General features: G+C 44.7%; 1 protein-coding gene across 1 annotated transcript in view; it reads left to right on the forward strand.

The window, feature by feature from the left end:
* The window catches only part of UBE3D (ubiquitin protein ligase E3D), a 135,435-nt gene extending 115,222 nt beyond the window's left edge, over positions 1-20,213 (forward strand). Inside the window, exon 10 of the mRNA XM_074990973.1 lies at positions 15,780-20,213. Within this exon, the coding sequence (XP_074847074.1) occupies positions 15,780-15,800 (21 nt within the window). The 3' untranslated portion in view covers positions 15,801-20,213. The remainder of the gene's footprint in view (positions 1-15,779) is intronic.
* The last annotated feature ends 6,981 nt before the right edge of the window (positions 20,214-27,194 follow it).

Below are 27,194 nucleotides of genomic sequence, written 5' to 3' on the forward strand. Positions count from 1 at the left end.
ACGAATGCCCTCAGGCAAACTTTTTTCTCTACAGCAGTTTAAATAATTTCTTGTAGACAGTAAGTGCTGCTTAAGTTTGCATGAGTAGCTGAAGGTTGCAGTTCATAACAGTATTTGCCACAGGTAAAGCAAACAGCATCTGGTTTTGATCAGGAAAATCTTAAATTCAAAAATCGATAATTGCAACGCAACATTAGTACCAAGTTCCGTCTATTATCCTTGGTTTGTAGATAAGTCTAACAAAGGTAACCAGGAATAAGGATTGCTAAAGAAAGAAAATGGGAGCAGGCCAAAGATGGAGTCTGGGAGTGAGTCAAAATAAAGTTGTTATGGCTTTTAGCTATTTAAATTTGGATTTTTAAAAACCACTTTTCTTCATCTCCTAAAATGTTTACATTTTAAGCAGTCTGCTGCTGAAGAGACATTCGTTGTCTTGATGTAAAATAAAAGCCAGTAGAAACCAATGTTCCCTCTAATCTAGGGGTCAACAACCCCCGACACAGGTGCCAAGAGTGGCTTGCGAGCTGATTTTCATATACAACCTAGCTGTGGGTGCTCTGTCAGTTTTTCCTGAGCAGCTGCACAAGCACACAGCTGATGGAGGACAATGGTAGAAACTAATATTTTGTTGATCCTTTAGCCTGCTCTTGTCATCTTTCCTTCTAAAAGTGGGTCATGCCTCAGCGTGCTGCTCTGATGTTAGCAATAAGCACAGCCTGGAATTTCAAAGGATTTGCTCACTGTTTCACATTTATGTCTGTTACACTGCAAGTACAAGCAGCCTAGTGTAGCCCAATACATATGAGAAATTAATGCTGTTCAGAGAAATAGGATGAACGCATGTATGTATGACTGACTTATTTCATGCAGTTTTTAAAGGACGCTATCAGGTTAAAAACAACAAGAAGTCCTGTGGCAGCTTAGAGACTAACAGATATTTTGGAGCATAAGCTTCTGTGGGCAAAGACCTGCTTTGTCAGGCATCTGATGAAGCAGGTCTTTGCCCACAGAAGCTTATGCTGTAAAATATCTATGTCTCTAAGGTGCCACAGCCCTTCTTGTTGTTTTTGAAGATACAGACTAACTCAGCTACCTCTCTGATACTTACCAGGTTAAAATTATACTTAAAAGAAACTGAATTACAGTTGAAATCTCCTCTTCTATTTCCCATGGGGTTGTTTGTTTACGTTTTACATGTCTTCATCACTGCAACCCTTCAGCTCATTGATGGCAAGCTTCCAGAGGGCATGAAGATTGTCTACAGAATGAACAAGAACATTTCTAATCTCCTTTTAAAGTTTGCTTCGGCCAGAAGGAAGTGCCATGGAAAAAATAATTATGTAAAGAACTTTTCTGGTCTATTCTGATATATACTTGGAGCCTGAATCATCCGTGCGTTGTGTTCAAAGTATGCCTTGAAACGTCCCAATCTGAAGATAAATCTGGAGCAGCTCTCTTCAGACATTTGTAATTTGTGTCTGTGATTCATCAGCTGTGAAAAGTGAATGTCCGAGCACTCCTGTCTCCTCCTTGCCTCTTCTCTGGCACAGGGGAGCATAGGGGGCATAGCAAGGCCAAACACAACTTACTGGTATTCTCCTCAGGGTTTAGAGAATGCATTCAGCACAATTTAAAGCATCTCTCTGTTGCTGGTGTAGTTTGGATCAGAGCTCTGCATGCTATCAGGAGTCTGTGCTAAGGAAAGTAATCCCGTTGTTAATATAGTTATGTAGTTGATTACTGCTGTATTGCTGTCCTAGTATCAAATATGCCCAACTTCTTTCACATGGTTCTGTTCTGTTCTAGAAAGGTCTGTGCACTTTTAAAAATCAGTTTCACAGATCTGAATCCTTCCCAAGCCACTACACGTTGCACGGGGTATGAGCAAAGCTCTGCCATCCCCATCGTGCTGTTTACTAGAATGGCTGTTATGTTGTGACAGGTTGTTGGCTTTTATTCCCTAGCCCCCAGGGTCTTATCCACTGGGCCTGGCCTTCAATCTGTGCATTTTGGGTAATCCTGTGAGGAGTTAGTGTCTTCTGACACAGTTCTCAAGCTCACTGGAATGCACAAGTGCCAAGGTGCAGACCACAAGAAAGTAGTTTTATGGATACTGGGGTCATAAATAACTGCCAAAGAGCACTTGGTCCAGTGGTGGACAAATACTGTCTCATGGGCCTGATCTGGTTCACCAGGGTTAGCCCCTGGCAGGCTGCTGATTCTGTATTTACCAGCACCTCTGTAGGTATGGGCACGTGCAGCTCCTGTTGTCTGTGAACTGCTGCCGTCTTATTTCCCACCCCGACTTAATAAAGGCAATTGTCTTTTTTTTATGGGGCCCTGCATTCACTGGAGACAGAATGAAGAGCGCATATGTTCAAGTTTAGCAGCTAAATAATATTTATTCAGAGCTGTTATATTGCTTTTCCAAATGCATTTCCAGAACATGAATTGTGGATTGTACCTGGATAGACTTTGTTCTCCAAGGTTGGGAGTCAATATGTAACTCAGGCAGATGGAGGCTAACTCACCAGGCAGCTGCTGCTCTGACTCTGGATAGCATAGTTAGTCGTTGCCAACAGCAAGGTGAGGACACGCTGAAGGCACACATGAAAAAGTGCAGTGTTGGTGTTGACGTTTGGGAGACCCATGTCTAAGACCATCCCCAGTGGAGGACAGTAATCCATGAAGGGGTGGTACAATTTAAAAGATCCTGCCACAGTGCAGACATGAAGAGGCAGAAGAGAAAAAAAGAGCATCAAAAACTGCCCCTTCTGTGATCAGATCTGCAGTTCCAGAATTGGGCTGATCAGCCATCAACAGGCTCGCCAGTAGGAGGGGGACATGAAGACGTCCTACTCGTTATCGAGTGACCACCAAGAGTAATGAACATTGCAAACTAATTGTGGTTGTAATGAAGCAACAATTGCTTTATTACTGGTAGTGGTGCACGAAACGAATAGTAAAAATGTTGCATGTGTGGCGGTACCAGGCACTTATAATGGAAGATTGAAGGGAATATTTTCCAGTCCCTTCGTTCTCTGCTTAAAGTGTTCAAAAAGACAGGATTTCGAAACTCTGGACTTGGGTGAGACACACACATGCCAGAAGCAGTTATTTGAGGAGACGTTGCCTGGACAAGATGCAGACAGTTTGCTGCTCCTACTTCCTGGTCTACCTTGATCTTCTGCCAGTGCAAACAGAGCACAAGCGTTGTGATAAATCAGACAGGATTAAGTTCTCGCCTGTAAGCAAAAGTTCGGCTTTAACTTTAAAGAGGTAGTTAAATGTGAGAGACCTTAAATACATTTCCAGCTGGAAGGTGATAATGAATAAATATATTTTGTTGGTATGAAACACACAGGTGTTGAAAATTCTGTCCCCCTAACCTTTGAAAGTATACAATCCATTATATATATTGCAGTAAACTCTTTCACATCCAGCATTCTATCATCCAGAACTCTCAAATAACTGGCATTTTAACAGTAAGTAAAGTTTGGTCATGTTTTTCAAAAGTATACTATAGTGAAAGTAAATACGAATAAATACAGCAAATATAGGAGGCATCCTTCAGTCTGCATAGACTATGGATCGCGCCCTTTAAAGTTTCAATTGAGGACATCATTTACAGCGGCTATTGTGACTATGAAGACCCACACAAGAGTGACAGTCCTTGCTGCATCTCTTGCAGATGTAGTGGATGTCTGGCAAGTCCTTATTGTGCTTTCTATGCGCTCGCTTCTTCTCTGCTAGCTGTCTGATCTTCATGTCGCCCTTCTGAAGGCCCTTGTGTAACCCCTGCCTCCATCTGCTGCAGTCGTCCGCTAGTTCTTCCCAGTTGTCCAGCTCGATGTCTACCTCTCCGAGGTCTCTCTTGCGGACATCTTTGTAGCGCAACTGGGGGCGTCCGGGAGGTCTTTTGCCAGGGGCTAGCTCACCATACAGGATGTCTTTTGGAATCCTTCCACCATTCATCCTGTGGACATGGCCAAGCCAGCGGAGCCGACGCTGCCTGAGGAGGGTGTTCATGGTTGGGATTCCAGCTTGCTCAAGGATGGCGGTGTTGGTCACTCTGTCCTTCCATGATATTCCAAGGATGCGCCTGAGGCAGCGCAAGTGGAAGACGTTCAGCCTCTTTTCCTGGCGGGCATACAGGGTCCAAGTCTCGCTGCCATAAAGGAGGGTGCTGAGGATGCAGGCTCTGTAGACTTGCATTTTGGTGTGAGTGTACAGCTTGTTGTTATTCCACACTCTCTTGCTGAGTCTGGACAGAGTTGTGGCTGCTTTTCCGATCCTCTTATTTAGCTCAGTGTCCAACGACAGGGTGTCAGTGATGGTGGACCCAAGGTAAATGAACTCGTGGACGACCTCTAACGTATAGTTGTCAATGCTGATTGATGGGGATTCAGCAACATCCTGACCGAGAACGTTTGTCTTCTTTAGGCTCATGGTAAGCCCAAAGTCCTTGCACGCTTTGGAGAACTGATCCAGCAGTTTTTGAAGCTGGTCTTCTGTGTGAGACACTACAGCAGCATCGTCTGCGAACAGCATGTCTCTGATGAGGACTTCTCGCACCTTAGACTTAGCTTTCAGCCTTGCAAGGTTAAACAGTTTCCCATCAGATCTTGTGTGCAACAAGATGCCCTCTGTTGAAGATCCAAAGGCATGCTTCAGGAGGAGTGCGAAGAAGATCCCGAACAATGTCGGAGCAAGCACACATCCTTGTTTGACACTGCTCCTGATTCTGAAAGCATCCGATAATGCGCCGTCATATTGGATGGTTCCTCTCATGTCTTCGTGGAATGACTGGATCATCTTGAGTAAACGTGGAGGACAGCCTATCTTGTGGAGCAGTTTGAACAGACCATCCCTGCTGACCAAGTCATAGGCCTTGGTCAGGTCGATGAAGGCTATGTAGAGTGGCTTTCTCTGCTCCCTGCACTTCTCCTGCAGCTGCCTTAGAGAGAAGACCATGTCAACGGTAGACCCCTCTGCGCGGAATCCACACTGCAATTTGGGGTACACCCTCTCAGCAATCTTCTGGAGTCTGCCAAGGATGACGCGAGCGAACAGTTTACCAGTGACGCTTAGGAGGGAGATTCCACGGTAGTTGTTGCAGTCGCTTCTGTCTCCTTTGTTCTTATACAATGTTACAATGTTAGCGTCGTGCATATCCTGTGGAACCTCACCCTCTTTCCAGCACAGGCACAGTAGCTCATGTAGGGGTTCCAGGAGTGTGTCTGTGGCACATTTGATTACCTCTGGTGGTATACCATCCTGACCAGGGGCCTTTCCTGCTGCAATGCTGTCGATGGCTCTCTTCAGTTTGTCCACAGTCGGTTCTTGATCCAGTTCGTCCATTACTGGCAGGAGCTCGACGGCATCGAGGGCTGCGTCAACCACAACGTTCTCGCGTGTGTACAGCTCGGAGTAGTGCTCAACCCAGCACTCCATCTGTTTGGCTTTGTCAGCAATGACTTCACCAGATTTGGATTTCAGAGGTGCCATCTTGTTCTGGGTGGGTCCTAATGCCTTCCTCATACCCTCGTACATTCCTCTGAGATTACCAAAGTCGGCACAGGTCTGGATGCTGCTGCATAGCTGGAGCCAGTGGTTGTTGGCACAGCGCCTGGCTGTCTTCTGTACTGTTCTTCTGGCCTCTCTACGTGCTTGCTGGGTACTCTGGCTCGGTGAGCCTTTGTACTCCAGGAATGCAGCGCGCTTCTTTTCAATGACTGGAATCATCTCATCGGAGTTGGCTTCGAACCAGTCGTTTGTGTTTCTAGCTCTTCTTCCAAACACCAACAAGGCCGTGTTGTAAACTGTATCACTCAGATGTTGCCATTTGGATGTCGCATCGGTGCTCCCAGGGCCTCTGCGCAGATTTTTCTGGAGGGTGTCTCTGAACTTTTCAGCTTTCTCCGAGTTTGCCGTCTTTCTGGCATCAGTGCGGGGCCTTCCAGCAGGTTTAGAGCGGTACAGCTTCTTGGGTCTCAGCTTGAGCTTGGAGCAAACTAGCGAGTGATCTGTATCACAGTCAGCACTATGATAGCTGCGTGTCAGAAGGATGTTTTTGAGGTTATTACACCTAGTGATGACCACATCTAGTTGATGCCAGTGCTTCGAGCGTGGGTGTCTCCACGACACTCTGTGCTGTGGCTTCGTTTGGAAGAAGGTGTTTGTGATGCAGAGATTGTGGTACGTGCACAGTTTAAGGAGACGCTGTCCATTTTCATTCATTTTTCCCACACCGAAGTGTCCTAAGCAGGAAGGCCATGAGGCCCAATCAGCTCCAACTCTTGCATTGAAGTCACCCAAGATGTACAGTTGTTCACAAGCAGGTATTTGCGCTACAGCAGCACTAAGCACATCATAGAACTTGTCTTTTACTTCTGGTGTGGCGCACAGGGTTGGAGCATAAGCTCTGATCAGGTGGACGGGACCGGCACAAGTTTGAAGTGTGATCCGAAGAAGTCTTTCTGATTCACCCATGACTAAATCCACCATTTGTAGAAGGGTGTTTCTGACAGCAAAGCCAACACCATGCTCTCTGGGTTCTTCTTGGGCTTTACCCTGCCAGAAAAAGGTGTAGTCCTTTTCCTTTAGAGATCCCGAATCTGCGAGGATCTCTAAATACAGCAAATACAGCATAAGTTTACAGTGTACAATACTATTTTTGATAGTAAATACTCTATTCGGCATACATTTTTGTTTGTTTCTTAATATCTAATCTTGTTTTTCATCAGTGTTATGCATTGCTAGGTATACCTCTCTATTATCTAGAATATTGGAATATCCTGCAACCTCACAGTCCAGGGGCTGCCGTATATGAAAGAGTTTATTGTCTCTCGCTTGGTAGTGAATATGTAGTAGGAACAGTTTGAAAGCTTGTGATCCCCATAATTATATACTGAAACTCAGCTTTTGACACTTTGTTTTTGTGTTATGATGAAATAAGCACATGGCTTAATCTCTGCTTCCTAAAGAGGATTGCCTCAAAGAGAGAACTGATTGTCCTTTTCTTAGCAAAGAGCAGAATTCTCTAAACTCCATTTTCTTTATCTCCCTCAGTTCAGACATCCCCTTTGCTTCCACTGCTTGATTTTTTGGCATCATCTTTGGCCCTTAACTTTTCCTTTTCTCGTATATCTACTGTCAACTCTGTAGAATTGCCTGTCTTCTCTAAACACAAAGATCTTGGAGTGGAGGAGGATTAATACATTTAAAACACATCTAGTTTGAGCTTTGCCTGTGCTCGTCTAACACCAGACATCCTCTCTATCTGTTCTATCCAAAATGATAATATTGTATAAAGAGGCTTTTTTCCCAGCAGCTTCTACCTTCTGGAAGAGCCTTCTTTTATTTCTGAGACTCATTGAGTCTCTGCTGCTTTTCAAACTTTTTCTTTAAAAATAGCTTTTCTCCCTCATCTATTCCTCTTTGGGTGGTGGCTGTAGGACCTGTGATCTGAGACTTAATTTGTTCACTGCAGAATGTGCTTACTCCACTATTTTCTAGTAACCTTAATAAAGACACTTGTATTCTTTAATTCCGTGAAGGTTTCGACGTACAGCTTCTATGAAAACCACTGTACAAAACAAAGCATTGTCCAAAAGTTTCAAGAAGGTTTAACATTAAACTGAATGGGCATCTATTCCTTCCTAAGCAAACCTGTATTGCTAACATTTTTAAATATATATATGTAAAGTGTATATTGTCACCCAGCTGAAGTATGAACAACATTAGAAGGCCCAGCAATTGCCTTAGGTGTCATGTGACCAGGATTTATTACCAAATTTGGTTCACTGACAGGATCATCAGCCTAGACCAGGTACTGATAAGGAATGCATGAAATATCGTGTTTGTAGGCTTTGGGGAAATTATCTGTGATGATACCTGATAAGGCTAATCATCTGTGGCTCAGAAAGACAATAGGATGATAAATGGGGCAAGACCTCCCACAAACTATCTTCACACACCCCTCACTTCACTTTTCTAGTTTGAGGCGCTTGAAGAAAACTCCAACATTGACTCTCCTGATATCTTAATGCCGCTAAGGTGCATGAGTAAATATAAATGATTATAATGCAGATATATTTAAAGGTATAATTCCTCCTGTCATTGGAAAAATAGAGGGTGGATATGATTTGTTTTTGCTAGCTTACTATTATTGCATTTTATTGTCTTTGCCTTGAACTCATATAATTTCAAACATTTTAATTTTTAATTTATATGCATTCTATCTAATTTTTTTTTAAATACTGTACTTAATTGTTAGCTAGTTTTATGATTTCCTATATTTACTACTTTGAGGGGAGGGCTAGCTCTGTGGTTTGAGCATTGGCCTGCTAAACCTAGGGTTGTGAGTTCAATCCTTGAGAGGGCTATTTAGGGTTCTGGAGTAAATAGATTTTAAAAAAAGGTGGGGGCTGGTGCTTGGGCCTGCCAAGAGGGAAGGGGACTGGACTTGATGACCTCCCAAGGCTCACCCCACTCCTCTAGCACTGTGACAGCTTCTTGAGGCTAGCGCTCCCCTCCAGGAAAGGGTGGCCACCCCAGATAGTCACCAATCTATTGGCCACCAGTTTGGGGTGGGCAGAGCCACCATTGGGGCTGTCCTCAATGAGGTCAGCCATGCCTGTGTTACACACAAACCACATGTGGGGGGCAGGGCACACCCCAGCAAGGGGCACCATCAGGGACTGGGGAGCAGCCCCCATCAGGGACAGGATAGGCAGGCACACAGGGGGCAAGAGGTGGGGGCCCCAGGGAGGCCTGCCCTGAAGGGGAAAAGGGCAGGGATGGGCAGGCATACCCTCCCACATCCCCACACTCACGAGTACAGCCCCCCTCCACACCCTGCAGGTCATCTGGGCCATCAACAAGGTGCTCCTGAGGCAGCTGATCCACATCCAATGCCATCCAGGGCTTCACAGAGTTGGTCTTCCTGAACTGCTTTGGGGCCCTGGGTGGCCTGCACATTGCCACCTGGGCCCCTGAGCACAGCAGCAGAACCTATTTAAACCACAGGGGCTACTACTCCGTATTCTTGCAGGTGGTCATCAGTCACTCGCAGGACATCTACATGGGCCAGTCCAGCTGCACCCACAGTGCCAGGGTGTTCCAGAACTCAGGGCTGGGATGCCACATGGCCAAGGGGGTCTTCATCCCGTAGCAGGAGCTCCCCTGTTGAGGACACCACAATGCTGCCCTGCATCATGGCAGATATGGCCTACCCCCTGCAGGCCTGGCTAATGAGGTTATAGACAGGGCCCACACAGCCTAGCCAAGACATTTTTAACGAGCAGCAGAACTGGGCCTGCAATACGGTCAGGCAAGTGTTCAGCCACCTGGAGGGGCACTTTAGATGCCTCCACACCAGGCTGGAGGTGGGCCTCCACAGCATCCCAGGAGTGGTTGGGGCCTGCTGCACCCCGCACAACTTGGTGAAGGTGAAGCATGCACCCTTCGTGCAGGGGTGGGCCACCAGGGCAGGCTCCAGGTACAAACAGCCCCCTGCCTCTCTGTGCTGCCAGGCCCAACAGGACAGGCTGTGGGTACTGGAGGCCCTGTGCCAGGCCTTTGAGCAGGGGCCACAGTGATCCCCCAACCCTGTGCATGTGCGCGTGCACACACACACACACACACACACACACCGCCATCCCCACACATGCACAGGGGACAGGGGTAAAACTGAATAAACTGTTTACTTAAACGTAACCGTCTGCCTCTGAATGGGCAAGGGAACTCTTTACAAGCGGGATGGGGAACAGCTAACGGCAGGCTGGGAGGAACTATGTACGGGACTTAGTGCCCCCGGGCTGGTGCCCTGTGAGCCATGGAGGTTTTACCTATTGACAGGGGTCAAGGGCCAGAATGCCTGTGCCTGCCCCTTCCCCTGGCCCCTGTGTCCGGGCGCCCTATTGGGGCCAGGTCAGGGCCAGTGGCATGGGGTCGTAGGGGCATGACTGGGGTGTGGTCCCCACAGTCTCATGGGGGGCGGGGCCTATATCTGGCCGGCTCTGGCGAGCAGTGTGTGGGCTGGCTGCACAAGGCTAGCCAGGGGGAGGTGGGGTGGGACCAGGGACGCGAGGTTGGGCTTGTGGCGGGGGGGGGGCAGTGTGGGGGTGGAGTGGGAAGGGGGATAGGGCTGGGGAAGAGGTCGGAGAGGGAGGGGAATGGGGAGTGGGCAGGGGAATCTAGGTTGGCTGCTACCCGCTCCCAGGCCTGCCACTCCATGGCAGGCCACTCCTGCAGCACACCTGTCAGGTCCTGTCAGGCTGCCGTGTGTAAGCTGCATCCCTCACCGCCACTGCCTCCTCCTCCCCACCCTGGTGTCACCAGCAGACAACCCAGCTGTGGCCCTGCACTGTCCCCAGTCGGGTCCAGTCTGCTCATCCTCAGTGGTCAGGCTCCCCAGGACTGTGACGAGACTGGTCCAGCTGCCGACTGCTGGATATCTGGAGACAGAAGAGGGAAGAGGAACAGGCCATTAGTCCCAAGCAACGGCCACTGTGAAACTTCCTGTCTCCCTGTCCCAGTGGCCCTGCAGGGACCGCATCCTGGTGTTCCACATCTAGGTGTTGCGAGTGTTAGCTCCCCTCCTCCCCCTCCCAGTCCCTGCATGGCCAGACAGCCCATGGTGCTGTCCTGCCTGTGAGGTGCTGAGTGCTGTGTGTTGGCGCTCCGCAGGAGCAGGGCCATCCAGCCTGCATGTGTACCGAGGCTGATGGGCTTGCGCGTGGGCTGCAGCCGCCCCAGGCGGGACAAGTGCTTCTCCCTGAGCTCCGCAGCTACCGGCATGCGTGGCACATGCCTCTGGGTCCCTTCAGCAGCTCGGGCAAGGCGCGGTCAGAGGGGGCCCAGCTGGATGAGCCAGACAGGACATCGATGACGAGGGCCCCCTTGCTCGAGTCCTCATCATTGCTGATGGCCTGAAGCTTCCATGGGCACCTGCTGCCAGCCACTGGTCTAAGACATTCCTCCCCCTTGGTCCCCTTCTCAGGCTCCAACTCGGTTTCTGGTTCCGCTGTATCAAGGACAACGGCCGGGGTCCCACCTCCTTGCGCCCAAGAAGGCAGTCCAGTTCTTTAAAGTAGGGGCAGCTGGTGGGTGCTGCTGGAGCTCCTTGACCTTGGACCTCACCTGGTGCAGGGTGTGGGTGTGGTGAGCCCGGCCGGTGAGGCCCTTGGACAGGCGCTTGAATGGCATGACGTTGAGGTACCGGACCCCCGTCTGGTGCAGGACCTACTTGTCTGCCCAGAGGGTGAGGAGGTCCCGCTGCTTGGTGTGAGTCCATGAGGGGGCCTGGCCCATCAGGGCCTGGCTCCCTTCCTGGGAAGACTCCCCAGTGTCGTTGGAGGGGGGAGGCTGGTGTGGGCAGGGGTTCAGGGTGTTGGCCATGTTGCCAGAGAGCAGGGTGGGCTGGCTGGGGCCTCACAGCTGGCAGCAGGCTCTGCAGCAGCATGGACTCCCTGCTGCCTGCACACTCTCAGCTTCCTGCCTGAGGCTTTGCGGGAGCCTGCTTCCTTAAACGCAGCTGGACGCGAGCCATAGAGTTCCACTTGTGCTGTGAGCACAGCCGCCACCTGCCAGCTGATTGGTGCCATGGAGGGCTCCCTCCTTCAAAATAGCTGTCCACAGAGTGTCTACACTTGCTGTTTCTCTAAATAGTCTTTTGAAGGGAAGCACACTTCCGACCATGGGAACGGAGGACCAGCTTCGACAGAACGGACCCATTCTTTCAAAGTTACTTTCAAAAGATCATGGAGTGTGTGTAGATGGTCCATGGGTTATTTTGAAAGACGGCTGTCTTTCAGCCTCACTTTTAATGTACTTGCTAGTGTAGACGTACCCTAAGTGTACAGTGAGAATTACTTAACATTCCTATATAGGCATTTTGGCCATCCCATAAAGAGTGGCTGCTGCAACACTGCAAGGGCATATGCAACTTGGCCATATGTCTCTGGACTCCATCTCGGGATGTCAGTATTTTTCTACAAACCGATCTAGGAACCAAGTTTTGAAACAAAGGGTTCCTGCCATATGCTAAAGCTGTATTGGGCACGGAGTGACATCATCTGTTGTTCTTCTCTTCCAAGGAGATTCCCCTAGAAACATCTGAGGACCAAAGACTGATTTGGGGGAAGTGCTAGACCCAAGCCAAAAGGATTTCTAGCCCATGTATGAGAGACCTGCTGATTACAAGCTGTAAAGACAGTGCAGTTTCCCTGTAAGAAGCTGCAGGTTGTTTTGTATTGTCGGCCAGGATGAGAATTTGCAAATTCATATCCTACCTTTTCAGTACCTTAGTTTGCTCTTTAGTTTATTGTTTGATTACTAGGTAGTCTACTTTGAGCTGTTTGTGATCCCTTATAATCACTTAAAATCTACCTTTTGTAGGTAATAAATTTGTTTTTGCTTCACCCAAACAAGTCAATTTGGGCTGAAGTCCCTGAAAATGTTATCTCAAGGGGCAAAGGCTGTTGCAGATTCCCCCCCACGTCGGGGGTGGGGTAGTTCTATGAGTTTATGTGCAGCACAAGATGGTATTTTGGAGGGGGTGGGGGCGGAGGGGTTATGCTCCAGAAACGGTGTGTGCCTGGGGAGCTTAGAGTTGCCCTTCTGTGGTTGGTTCGTGCAGTGGTTAGGCAGGGAACCTCCATGTAACCGCACATGGTTGTGTTCCCACCTATGCAAATGCCGGTGGAAGTGTAGGACCGGAGCAAGTCTTCAGCTCATCACAGTGGCACAGTGTGAGAGGAGGCCCAGGCTGGTGGATTGGGGGGTTCAGTTGTATCCCAGTTTCAGGCAGAACCCCAGTGGGAGTCCATCACATATGTAATCTTCTCTGAGGAATAAAATGGCCAAATTAACTAAACACGTCAGTTGTTATGTATCACATATCACAGCACTCCGTACTGAAAGATAAAAATATCCTGTATTAATACAAGAGAGAAATCTGTCTCACATTTTGATGCTGTGGTGGTGGAATAGTTATGGCTTCTCCTCCTTGTTTCTCCACTTTCCCTTTTTCTGCTAGAGCTACTCAGGTGAAGTTACTGAGAGTTTTGCAGAGTTTCCTGGCATTTAATGTCTTTGGGAGATAGAGTCATTAGCTTAGTGCATTAATGTTTTCCATTGCTAGTATTTTCCAGTCTTTGTGAAGACCCTAGAACTGTTTAAAAAATTTCCAACAAAATGTTTGGGTTTTTTAAATTGGGAAATGCTGACTTGACAGAGTCAAAATGTTCCAGAAAAGCATGTGGATGCAGTAAAACTGTTGAAAGAAACCTAATAGATACACAGGTTTCCCAGGGTCGATGTCCTCTTAGACCAACAGGTTGGTAGTGGGTCAGCTATCTGCCTAGAATCTTTCAAACAGTTTTATTTCATCGAATAATTTGTACTTTTAACTTGTATTCTAATGCAAAACTATGTTTAATGCAGTGTTTTCCACAGAACAGACATTTCAAATTCTCCCCAGCTCTCCCGTGTCATAAAGCCTATGAGGATGTGGAACTTTCTGAGGGGGTCCTATTGTAATTATTGCCAACATCAGTTTGCTGCTGAGCAGTTGAAATATTGGGATTCACATTATTTTTTCCACTGTAGCCAAGAAATTTAATAGTTTTAGACTATTCTTTGTCAATATTCAGGTTATTATTGATGTAAATCCTTTTCTTAGAACAATTTTCAGACAAATCCTCAAAAGGTGTCTCAAGACACTGAGCATTCTGCATCTTCTCTAGCAAACTTTGAGTTTATTCCTTTGGTCATCTGATCAGAAAGAATTCTCTTATGCTGTCCATCTCTATATTTTGAATACTCATTTGATATAGATTGTTTCATTTGAAATTCAATTCCTGTTGCTTCATCATATTTAGTACATTCTTTAAATACATTGTCAAACAGTCTGATGATTAAAGATCAGCGTGAAATCCACATACATGTGGTCTCATAGTTTACAAACCCAAGATAATGCTGGCTTTATTAGGCCTGTAATTGCTTGTGTAGTTGATCCATTGGAGTTGCAGAGAGCATGGAGGAAAAAGGTCAGCATGTGTCTAATGAATCTTCTTGCTGTGTTTTTATGAGGCATCAGTTCTGTTCCCTAGATGTTTTCAGCAATATGCTAAATGCCCTGTTGGCACTTTCATCTTTCCATAGAGGCTTCAGTGCATTTTTTGAGCTACCGTTTTTGATAGGCAAAGTATTAACTTCTCCAGGTTAATAGTCAGTTGTTTTGCTTGCTCTGGGAGATCCACTTGCTTATACTTTGTTCCAAACTGTTTAAGTTCACATTTTAATTGTCTTCGAATATGTGCTAGCCGTTCTGAGGGAGGCTGAAAAGAACACGGAGAGAGAGCCAACACTGTCAGATGACCCAATAGGGTGGGCCAATTTCCCCTGACAAAACCTTGGTCTCTTTGTATTTGGCAGCTCAGATGCCCTGTTTCTCCTGTATTTGTCATTAGTCCTGCACATCAAAAGGAAGGAGGTGGATTGATTTCCATGCAGTGTTTATCACATAGATTTTCTCCTCCCAGGATTTTTCTGTAAAAAGTAAATGTATGTATGTACGTTGTGGACCATGCCTATTTTGGGCGTCACAACTGAGAATGCCACATTCAAGACAGATTGATAAAAATAAGACAGACACACCCTAAAACTGGTGGTTATTCTAACAGTAGAGGTCACCTAATGACTTACTAAGATAAGCTCCTGTATCACCCCTCTGGGGAATAAGAAGCCTCAAAATACAATCCCCTTAGACATTCCAGCCCCATCACCACCCAGACATCTGATCTTTATGATCAGAGGGTACTGAAAACCAGATTCATCATATGTGAGGTTTGTCGAATACCCATGATCAGCCACTCATACTCCTCAAGTCTATATAGATAGGTAGAGATATCTTACCAAATTACTGCACTTGTAGCTAGCCCTTTGGTAACTAAAAACTGAAGGTTTATTAATACAAAAAGAAAAGAGGGGAGTTATTAATTGTTTAAAGGAAGCATCTATAGGACCATTGTTGAGTTGGCAGGTCAGGATAATAGCAGTGATGTTAAATCTGCTATCTTAAAGTAAATCTCTCTGGTTCACATAAGCTGATTGGGAGTCATCAGTCCATTGTCCAAAGCTTCCTTTTGTTAGAAATCATGTCCAGACATGTGGGGCAGGATTGAAGACAAAGAAAGGATGTCAAGTCTCTTTTTATGCTTTCAGCTGAAGGGTCTGGAAAGTTACTGGCAAAAGATGGAGATTCATCATGTGTCCTCACATATCTGGCTTAATCCTGGGATAGACATTGCCATAAAACTTTCTGAAACTTCTTGGGGAGAGTCTGACTTGGTGAGCTGATTGTCCTTAATGAGTCATCAAGCAAGCTGGCTATTTTAGATGCATATTTGTCCTGGGGCATCACCCAAGAAAGTAACATGTTTGAGATACAAACCCATAGCCAACTTCATATGCAAAGATGATACGTGGATTTAAACAGGATACTAATACTTAGCAGTCTGTAAGTTTTTAATGGATACCTCATGTGGCCTGCTTTGTACAAGATTTGCCTAAATAGAAGAGTTTGATAAACATTAGAACCATCTTCAGAATTTAGACGATCATTTCTTTGGGAAAAAATGCTGCCCAGCTTTGGATGCATGTACTTTTCTGTGAAGTGATAATAAGGGCAACACTGAATTGCAGGAGTCTATGTTTTTTTCTGTCCAAACTGAAGCTCACCATCTGGGGGGCTCTTTCTTCTTTTTTTACAGGTTGCCTATTTGAAGATGTGAAGAACTCAGACACATTAATTGAAAATTCCTCTCAAGTTAATCTTCGGATAAAATACAAGAAATGTAAGAATCGTTTGCATTGGGATGATTTCTGGAAAGAGCCACAGAGGATGCAAAATCTCAACATATGTGATTATTATTTTAGCTCTGCTGTTTGTTGGATTTCTGGTTTTGAAAGAGCAAAGCCGATGACAGAGAAGTGTGTTCAGACAGGCATACCTTACAAGACGGGAGTTCTGAGAGTGACTTATGTCACTGGGAAAGCTGGGATGCCCATAATGATGACCTCTTCATCACTAAGAGAAAAGAAGTCAGTTCTCTTAATGGAGCAGTGATTGATAATAACTTACGTGTTTTATGTGGAAAATGAAAAAACTGGTTGTTTGCAGAGGGTATAAAGTATTTACTACAGTGAATTCTAATTAAGAACTATATAGTCACGGAGTTGGCTGAGGTCATCGGATGACTAGAACTGCAAAATGTAAACTCTTGTTTTCCAGCAGCCTTACGTGTGTTGCATAGACATTATTTCCATATTAAATCCAACTGCATATCAAGCAAGTAGGTACTCTTTACTGTCATGGGGAATTGTTAACCTCTTACAGCTCGCTCTGAGCCGCCCGGTTAGCGTGACCGGATTGCGAGGCTCCCCTGTCGTCAGGATCCTCGAGGACCTAAGGTGTATAGGAGAGACGGCGGAGGCCCTGCGATGTTAGACCTCCCCGCCCCTCTGCAGACCGCCCCACTCCCCACCAGCGAGAGGACCAGGGGTTATGCACGTAACCTCCCACTTTGAGGTGTAACCCCCCTGTCAGGCAGTGGCTAGCTCCAGGGGCGAAGGTGAGACAAGGAGGAGGCTTAGGGTGAACCTAATAATCTATTTATTAGCAAAGCCAGCAACAGGCAAACAAACAGCAACACGTATAAAATAAACACATAAGACAGTTCATAATAATAGTGGCCGATACACTTGCTAGCAACAGTGAAAATTCCATAGAGGCAACCTGTATAATATACTTTATTTAACTGGAAGGCAAAGTAAAAAGGTTAAGAATAGACTTTTGAGGTAAGAGATAAAGGTAGTCTTAATAGTTTAGCTCTGAGCGAGGGAAGGGCGCTACTCCTTCCCCTGTACGCTCAGGCCGGGTCGCTACTCCGGCCTATTGGGGACCTTAAGGCTCTGCCTCTGAGGCCCCCCTACTAACTGGGTGTTTGCCACGGCCCCACCCAGCTAATGCTCAGAGATTATGGGATAGGTAGGGTGCAGGATCTACTCGGGGACCGGGAGGCTATGCCTTCACCATGACAACCCACCTGCACAGTGGTAATTAAAACTTATTAAGTTTCAAGTAACTAATTGTACAACTAAATAACTGATCTAAACTATAAACTATTAATTGAAGTGTACAGCTTTGGGTGTTCAAGCCCGGCCTAAGGGTCAAGCCCCGGGTACAGCCCTTCCCTGGCCCTGGAAAGGGCATGGCAGAGGTGCGACCCCTACCCCCCTGTTAGGGGGACCCGGTACCCAAAGGTAAAGTGTTTTGTTTAAATAAAGTGTCTGATGTAGTAAAAGGTCCCGGGTTGTGCCACGGGCCAGTAAATAGGTTACGTGTCTAGTCCGGTGAATGAAGGTCTCGTCCAGGTAAGTAAGTCTTATCTGATGGGATGGTCCGAGCAGACACAGCAGACGCAGATGCTGGGGAGAGTTGGTGGTATCGACGGCTGGTCCCCGGTTTCGTCACCGGGCACGCAGTACCCCCACCGGAGTGGGGGCCAGTTCGCCACCCAGTGACTTGGCCAAAGGACCCGCTTGGTGCTCCCCAACGCAATGCGCTGCTGGCTAACGTTGAGGTGCACTGGGGCGCTGGCGCCTCTTCTTCGCTGGTGGGCTCCTGAGGTAAGCCGAGGCTGCGGTGTTTCTCAGCTCCCAACTGGTGCCGCGTGAAGGGCAGGCACTGCAGTGATTTCAGCTCTTGGGCTGGCGCCGCCTGAGGGGCAGACACCACAGTGATTTCAAGCTCTCTTCAGCTAGGTAAGCCCGGCCTCGGAGTTCAGCGGACGCCACTAGGTGGCCATGCTTCTCCGTGTGAGGCAACAGGGTCTAGCCTGTGTCCCTCAGGGCCGCCGAATGGGCTGCGGCTCCTGAATTTATAGAGGCATCTCATAAATATTCATTACATGATTTACATACTGTAGGTTCTGTGCAGGTGTTTTCAAATAGGTCCTCCTCTCGGCCAAAGGTACTGGAAGGTTTTACCTGGGGCCAATCAGAAGGCTCCATTTTGAACCTTCAGTCATGAATTATTTATGAGTTCAGGTTACCAGGGAAACCAACTGACTCAGAGTGACCGTTGCAGGGGCTGCTGAATGGCAGCCTATGTAACTTTAGATTTTTTTATGTACCTGTATTGATGTTTAATGGCCAAAGGCTTGTTTCCCCTGGCCCACGGGGACGATAATGCCCGAGGGATAAAAATCCCTGACATTTACATGCCTGCACCCTAAGGAAAACAGAAAGAAAACGATAATGCATTGGTTAAAGTTCACAACAATTTTCATGATAACTTCAAAGAAATAGTCTTGCAATTATAAAATGAAGCTTGCCAGTGAATATAAGGCTTATGTGAGCTGCTGGATTAACAGCCCTGGAGTCTGAAATTTTGTTTGCAAAGCTCATGTTTGTCTGGTTATCACAGTATAAACTTCCCCACGCAGTCCTTCCTAGCCTTTCCTCGGTGCCTCAATCCTGACTTGGCAGGCCCATATCTATGGGGTAGTACAGTCCTTGTGGCCGTTCAGTACTTCTTATGAGACTGTCAACTAGGATTGACAGGCAAATTAGTGCTGTATAGAATTGGTGGCAGTTTCTGTGTTGCAGACACATCTACTTGTAATTGGACTGAAATCACCAAATGCATTTCATGTGGAAGAAATAACCTTGCTCTGTTTCCAGTTTTGGAGTGGGCCTCCCACTCTTTAGTTGTCGTTGATCCCTTTAGTTTCCATAGTGCTGAGAGCATATCGGAGAGGATTTGTGTATAGTATATGTGTGGGCAGTGGAGGTAAAGATGAGCTATTCATCTTTGCATAAGCACCACTACTACAGCAGCCACCCAGTACTCTGCCTAGGGATATGACTGAGAAAATTAATATTATGGGATCCTTTTTATACTGTATATCTGAGCCTATATTAACACATATTGGGAACTCTGCCCATTCGGTGATGTTGATGTAATCTGTTTCCTTAGGTGCCCTCAAAATTTGCACAGAATACCCCATGCCCAAAAACTTAGCACAATTTAGAAAGATCATACAGATGTAAGGATAACTATGCAATACACAATTACGCTAATTTATGCTACCGTGCATTGTGGCTGAAGTTATTAAACCCCATGATTTAGATTGTAAACTAATCTCTAAATACAGGGTTAAGAGGAGACCAAATGCGGAATGCTACTTAGCCCATGTTTTTCTAATTTGTTTTGTGCCAATCTCTGCAGTGTTGACAAGTATCATAGAGGTGGCCGTGTTAGTCTGTGTCTCCACAAACAACAAGAAGTCCTGTGGCACCTATAGATTAACAGATATTTTGGAGCATAAGCTTCTGTGGACAAAGAGCCGTGAAGATGCCTCTGATGAAGCAGGTCTTTGCCCACGAAAGCTTACGCTCCAAAATATCTGTTAGTGTATAAGGTGCCACAGGACGACTTGTACCTCTGAAGTCTCTGCTGCTGTCCACTTTTGGAGATAGCATGCTGGACTAGCTGTTCTGTGGGTCTGATCCAGTCACACAATTTGTATGTCCTGCAGTGCTTAGGAGAAGCATTTGTGCTGAAAATAGTGGAAGAAATCCTGTTTGTATAGGCTGGCGTTTTTCAATAATTAACTTTAAACAATTGAGAGACAAGAAAAGTGGGGTAATATCTTTTATTGGACCAATCTCTGTTGATGGAATTGACAGCTTCTGAGTGTACCCTAGCTACCTTGCCTCTCTTTAAAATCCTGGAACCAGCACAGCAGCAGCTACACTGCAAACAATTAAGAAATAAGAAAGCCATGAGATTGTCAAAGGACAACTCCATACGTAAACAGGCATGCTGCAAAGAAAGTTTTTTAAACTCCTGGGATTCCAGGAGAAGACACACCTTGCTTTACATGTTTGTGAGTAAGACTGTTTTAACACATACTGCAAGATGCTGAGCATTTCCTGTAAGATATGGGGTATCTGTGGGGGCTAAGACCACTCAGTAACTAGTTAAGACTTTATCCTCATTATTTTGGATTGGAGTATTCAAATAAAGGCAGAAGTGTTCTGTTTTCCACATATGTATTCTGGAGCTATTTTGCATACTTCCATCATGATTTATCTAATAATAGTTAACTGATTTATTTTTCTGTTATGAATAAAATGAATATTCCACTTTTTCTTCCCAATTTTGTTTTGTTCTGTTGTATGCTGGTGTTTGCTTTCCAGAGTGTGATGAGGCCAATCAAGGAGGGAAAACATTGAAACAACAGATTGCAATGGTAAAGCCACTTTCATGGTATTTAAATGCCCCCTGTTGGGATTTTGCATCAATAGAGCAATCTGCTTCACAGCATATTTATGCTTTGTATGTTTAAAATCTGTCCTTGTGTCAGTTCTGCCAACATAATATGGTATTAGGGACATAAATAATTAATATGTGTCTCATGGCAGATCAAGTTCTGAGATGGCAGGTGCAGGCAAATCATTAACTTGATTTATCAGAAATACAGAAGAAAAAGCTTCTTGAAGTAGGGCACTATAAATAAATATAAATCAACCTCATTCTGGCTAGTTTATCACTCTCACGAAACCTTGTAGAATATCACAGTACAATTTCATGCTTCTAGCATGTTCAGCTTTACAGGATTCCTGGGCAAGTGTGTAGGAGAGGAGATGGCAGGGGTAGCAATAGGCCAAATGTGTAGACTGACAAAGCCTTGCTCTTCAGGATTTTTTTTTTTTTACATTCCTGGTTCTTGTCCTCATACCTTGAAGATGAGGGTCATGACCTGCCAAAAATAAGCATTTCTGGTTCTGACTGGGTTATCCTTTCAGCAATTATTGTGGTACTTGTGTGAGTACCAAGAAAATGTCTTTCCATGTACAGTAGGATATTAAGTATGCCAGAAGTGTGCTTGTCTGAAAATGGGTTTATTTGCCAGTATTCAGAAGAAGGGTTGAGAAGTCCATAATGGCTCCTTAAGAGGTTTGTGGTGGCTGGTGATGCATTATGCAGTCAGTAACTGTTTTTATAGAGAAGTTGCCTAATTGTTTTATCTCTTTTTATTGGCACTAGTGTACCAATGATTTCAACTGTTGCCTTCTTAAAAACTTATTAATTATAAATATTTATAAAATGTAACCATTTTCAAGAGAGACGGTTATTTTTTCACACTACTTGATCTTTATGATCATTCGCAATTAATGATAACGTTTTGTTTTAAAATGCCACATTTATATGTGCCCAAAAACAAATGTTGCTTATTTTTCAAGTTGATGAAGGATATCTATCAGAAGACCTCATACACAGGAACAATTTTCTTTTCCTATAATACCTACAAGTCTTTATTTACAAGATTTTTTTTTCTTTTTAAGAAAAAGCTTTTTAATTCTGGTTTAAAATAAAGTCATTCCTCACATAAGCATGTTGGGGTTAAACACACAGGGTATACATCTGCACTGCAATAATACACCTGTGGCTGGCCTATCAGCTCTCTCAGGTTGCGGAGCTATAGAAGTTCAGTGGAGACATCTAGGCTCAAACCAGTGCCTGGACATCTACATGCAGCTGGATTGTTCTAGAGCAGCATGAGCTGGGCACAAGTGTTATATTGCAGTCTAGACATGCTGTAACATGTTTTGTTTGTTCCCTTTTCAATATCGTGTTATCTTTGAATTTTAAATTTATTCCACTATTTAAGAACACTTAGGTATTGTTTTCCCCACACCCACCACAATCATCTTTAGACTGGTGTAAGTGGCAGAGAAAGGTATCTGAAATACTGCCTTAACAGGTCTACCCGATTTTGTCGTTTTTCTCATACAAGCTTTCTTGCAACGATTGCATCATGGTTGTACAAAAACTGCAAAATCTACAATGGGGGCAAATAATAGAAAAGAGCATTTCTACTCTTGTAAACTGCATCATATTAGAATGTATTCATAAATGAGGTTAAACATGACGTAGAATTCATTGTGGACAGTGACTGTCATGGTTAATAACCAGGTGACCTGTTATTAATCATGGCCGTAACTTTCCATCCTGAACGCCAGTGCGTGTTCAATATCACATTAGGGAATAGGAATCAACACATTTTCTAACACAATCAGATTCTCTGATTCAGAAAGGACCCTGTTGATTGTGCAGCTCAGTATATTAAATTCTATATGATGTATGCTCCCTCTCCCCACTTAGAGTACATCTACATAAAAGCAGTGTTTGAAGTGTGATTTTTAATTTTAATTTAATTTAATTCAATTGGTTTTAATTTAATTGTAAAAAGCTACTTTGTCATTTTGTATAATGTTACATATGAGGATTTCTGTGGCTTTTACAAAAATTAACCTACAATCTGGCAGAGCTGCAACATAGTATCTAAGTCTTCTGAATATTAAACTCTTTCATATCTGGCATTCTATTATTTGGAACTCTCAACCAGCATTGCAACCGTAAGTAAATGTTTGTTATATTTTCCATAAGTACAGTATAGTGAAAGTAAATTCAAATAGAAACAGCAAATGCAGTAAAAGTTTACGGTACACAATACTATTGTTGGTAAATAAAGTACTCTGCATACATTTTTGTTTGCTCCTTAATATCTAATCTTGTAGGTATACCTCTCTATTATCCACAATATCTGAATATCCAGCAACCTTGCAGTCCTGGGGCTTCCAGATATGACAGACTTCATTGTGTAGTGCCTGTCCTTCAAAAATGTATTCAGGCTTCATTCCTAAATTGAAACTGTGTTCTCTGTTTGTTATCCTCTAAAACAGTTATAAACATCAGACACACCTTGATCCTGCTGTGCATGGTGAGTTGCAATCGCCACGTTACTTCACACCAGCCTAAGTGTGGATAGAGATTAAATACTAGCACAAGTGAAGATAAGCAGTAGGGAGCAGAGCCTCAGTTTCTGTAAAATTGCCACAGTTCCTTTGACTTCAGTAGAGCTATGGCAGCTTATACTAGTTGGGGATCTCCCACTAGGCCAGTTTCTCTGCACTGGATATAGACATAAGTCACAAGCCCTTAGTGTTCCCTGTAGGGTGGGCTTGGGGTGTACACGAAGTCAGGTGGCTTAAGTGTGCTCTTCATCATGCTACTGGCTTGCAGGGTCAGTGCAGCTCAAAGCTACTGACTGCTGTGGAAGGGTGTTAGCTGTAAAACAAGGAGCAGGCAAGAGACACCAGGCAATGCCCTTCAGAACCAGACAGTTAATTTCTAAATTAATGGGGTTACTGAGTTTACAAATCCATGCAGTGTCTTGGCTCTTCTCCGAACCGCTTTAGCAACTCTGTCAGCTGTTGCACTGTCTGTGGCTAATATGAAGGATGAGACACACGGTGATCCAATTGTATAGTTAGTGTAGGCTGTTTTCTCAGATTACCGGACATGCCCTTTACCGGGCTTTGATTTATGTGGATGTAATAAGAGCAGAGCAAACATGGTCTTTTGTCAGAGCTTTGAAAGGAATCTGGGTATGGGGCAATTTACAGCTTGTGCTTTGTTGCTGCAGAAGAAAAGCGTTTTTGTCAAGTTGCTGGAATACATATCCCAGAATTGATGAAGCCAAGTGAAAATGAACTAAATTAAGAGGGCCTTTTAGATAAACGACTATTGAGAAGGTTTGAGCCATTATTTCAGTTGATCCAGGATATTTATTAAAATCATATTGTGAGCCTGTGATGTGCAAACATGGCCTGACTGTTGTGAGCCCTTATCTTCAAGAGACAAAGAGCAATGTTCCAGTCCAGCAAACAAAGCTGTGACAGGGCTGGCGTTTATGCAGTTCTCTGCTTAGTTAAGTAAACAGGTGGCGGGGAGAGCCCACTTATATACCTGTGAGTATGATGCAGCAGCAGGCTCCAGAATACACTTAAAAGGAAAATAAAATTAAACCACTTTTTGTGTAAGGGGAATTATTGACTTTTCCAGCAGATTTTTCTGACAGCTCCACACTCTGCGAGGAAGTGTCTGTGGTGGTGGTGAGTGAGGGTGGAAATGGGGTCCAATTTGGTACTAGAAATACACACGTGATTCTTTCTTCAATGCCACCGTGTGACTGGTGAGTATATTTTTAAACATGCTATTGATTTATTTCACAAATATATGAAAACACTAGTTTTATGACGATGCTTTCAAATTTGCATTTATTTCCCTTTTCTAGATTTTTGGGCCCATCTCAGCCACTCCTTTAATATTTGCCTAACTTTAAGCACATGAGTAGTCTCCTTAAATTCTTCCTAAAGCCAGGTGTGGGGGGGCTTTATTTTCAGTTATTTTACCAATCTGTCGCTAGTTTCTGTTGCAGCCAAATACTGTCAGTAATATAACTCAGCAGTTTCTACTTCATTGTCACTGTCCTGGAAGCTCCCTTGAGATTGTTCCCCAGTGTGCCGATCATGACACGTGACCATCTTGCTCTCTAGGGTTTCCCAGTATTCTCTCCTGCTAGGCCAGATCCTCTGGTCTCCCCAGCCAAATCACAGTATTGGGGTTAACATCCTTTTCCCCTCCCACCATTACCCCCACCCCCAGAGCAACACAGACACTCATTTACTTCACTCTGGGAGGATGCAGCTCTAGGGCACAACACCCAGGAAACCAACCTATATCTTGGATCAACTAAAAGTTTTGCACTGGAATAGCTCTTCAGGTAAGCTGCCTTTATCAATGAAAGGAAGATAGGTACTGTGGTGACATCCCACCCCTACACCACCCACAGTAATAAGTACTTACTCTGGGCTTGATCATAAACAAAAGAATTTTATTAACCATAGGATTTAAGTGGTTGTAAGCGAAAACAGATCAAAGTTACTAAAATGAAATGAAAAAAAACCACACCATTAGTTCTACCTTCCCTAAGAGACTTATTGCATGCAAGAGCTGTGCTCGTATCAGCTATAATCTTCAAACCAGAGCTGTCCTTTTTCTCTGATTTGGGTCAACAGCCTTTCATAGTTCTTTGTTTCTTCTTATGGTGTGTCAGGAAGATTCCAAAGCAGGCTGAAGGCAAAAACTGATAGCTTCCCATTGCCTAAGTAGATTTTTCAATAAGGCAGGAAACCTTTGTTTTACAACTAGACCCATGGAAAAAACACCAAATCAAAATGGCTTCCAGTACCAAGTGGTTTGGTCACATGTCTTTCTAGCACCAACCACCTTCTAGACTTGCAGGAAAAACGGCTCTTTACAAGTCATTAAGTTACTCTCCCAGTCCTTAAGGTTGGGGCAGGATTAATGGCTGTCCTTAGCGCATGTAAAACTGTATGTAGACTTACAGATTTCTAACTTCACATTGAAAAATGATACCTGCTCCAAAAGAGAATATAGAGATCCAGCAGACTCTAATATTATAATTGGTAGGTTACATGGGGTGTTTTGTGCAAAGCATCTGAATTATGCATATTTATATTAAAAAGCTGTTTTTATAAAGCATGGGAGGGAGTCTGTCATAGTCGTCTGCTCAGAGCCAGAAATAAAGTTTATTTTGCTTCTGTTATATTATCATCTCCAATGACCATAATACTGGGGGGGTGTTTTATTAGAAAAATGAGGGCCATCTGTACTAGTTTCTTAGATAGTACCACAGCAGTGTAATTCTGGCAAAAGGAGAAGAGCTCTCTCTCTTTTCAGCAAAAGGTGATTTTGTGACGTGTATTCCCAGCTGCACTGATGAAGTTAGAAGAGTTTGGCACAGGGTGGGAGACCAAGATGCTATAGTGAAAAATGAGCCCTGTCAACAAAAACTGCTTTGTAATCATAAAATGTGCACAAGATGGTGAATATTGTACTGTTTGTCGGTCACCCACTTTCAGGTGTATCCACCAACCTGAGAGAGCTGTTACCTGTCAGAAATATCTGTGTGCTTCATCTGTCAACACTTGTTCTATGTCAGATTATATCTGAGTATATTCTTTCTCATTTTTGACTCCCGCAGCTTTCCTTAGTGATCTCTATGACCCAAATTACCTTTAAAATAATCTTTTCTTAACCTTTGCCATCTTTTACTCTCCCTGTGATTATGTAGAAAATATTTTTTGTTGAAACAAAAAAGCAGTAAAGTAGCACTTTAAAGACTAACAAAATAATTTATTAGGTGAGCTTTCGTGGGATAGACCCACTTCTTCAGACCATAGCCAGACCAGAACAGACTCAATGTTTAAGGTATAGAGAACCAAAAATAGTAATCAAGGTTGACAAATCAGGAAAAAAAATTATGAAGGTGAGCAAATCAGAGAGCAGAGGGGCAGCGGGGGTGGGGGGGGGGGAGTCAAGAATTAGATAAAGCCAAATATGCAAAAGAGCCCCTATGGGCTGTGTCTACACGTGCCCCAAACTTCGAAATGGCCATGCAAATGGCCATTTCGAAGTTTACTAATGAAGCGCTGAAATGCATATTCAGCGCTTCATTAGCATGCGGGCGGCAGCCGCGCTTCGAAATTGACGCTCCTTGCCGCCGCGCGGCGCGTCCAGACGGGGCTCCTTTTCGAAAGGATGCCGCCTACTTCGAAGTCCCCTTATTCCCATGAGCTCATGGGAATAAGGGGACTTCGAAGTAGGCGGCATCCTTTCGAAAAGGAGCCCCGTCTGGACGCGCCACGCGGCGGCAAGGAGCGTCAATTTCGAAGCGCGGCTGCCGCCCGCATGCTAATGAAGCGCTGAATATGCATTTCAGCGCTTCATTAGTAAACTTCGAAATGGCCATTTGCATGGCCATTTCGAAGTTTGGGGCACGTGTAGACACAGCCATAGTGTCCCAGAAAATTTGCATCCTGGTTCAAACCACATGTTAATGTGTCGAATTTGAATATGAAAGAGAATTCAGCACTCTCTCTTTCCAAAGCAGTGTGAAAATTCTTCAGTAAAACAAACTCTTAAGTCATTAACAGAATGGCCCACTCTATTAAAATGTAGACTAACTGGTTTGTGGATCAAGAGTGTTTTGATGTCTGTTTTGTGCCCATTAACCCTTTGTCTAAGAGTTTGAAACACATCAAAACCCTCCTGATCCACAAACCAGTTAGCCTACATTTTAATGGAATGGGCCAATCTGTTAGTGACTTAAGAGGTTGCGTTTTATTGAAGAAGAATTTTCACACTGCTTTGGAAAGAGAGACTGCTGACTTATCTTTCATATTCA

This window comes from Carettochelys insculpta, chromosome 3 (assembly GCF_033958435.1).
Source record: "Carettochelys insculpta isolate YL-2023 chromosome 3, ASM3395843v1, whole genome shotgun sequence".
NCBI classification, from domain to species: domain Eukaryota; kingdom Metazoa; phylum Chordata; order Testudines; family Carettochelyidae; genus Carettochelys; species Carettochelys insculpta.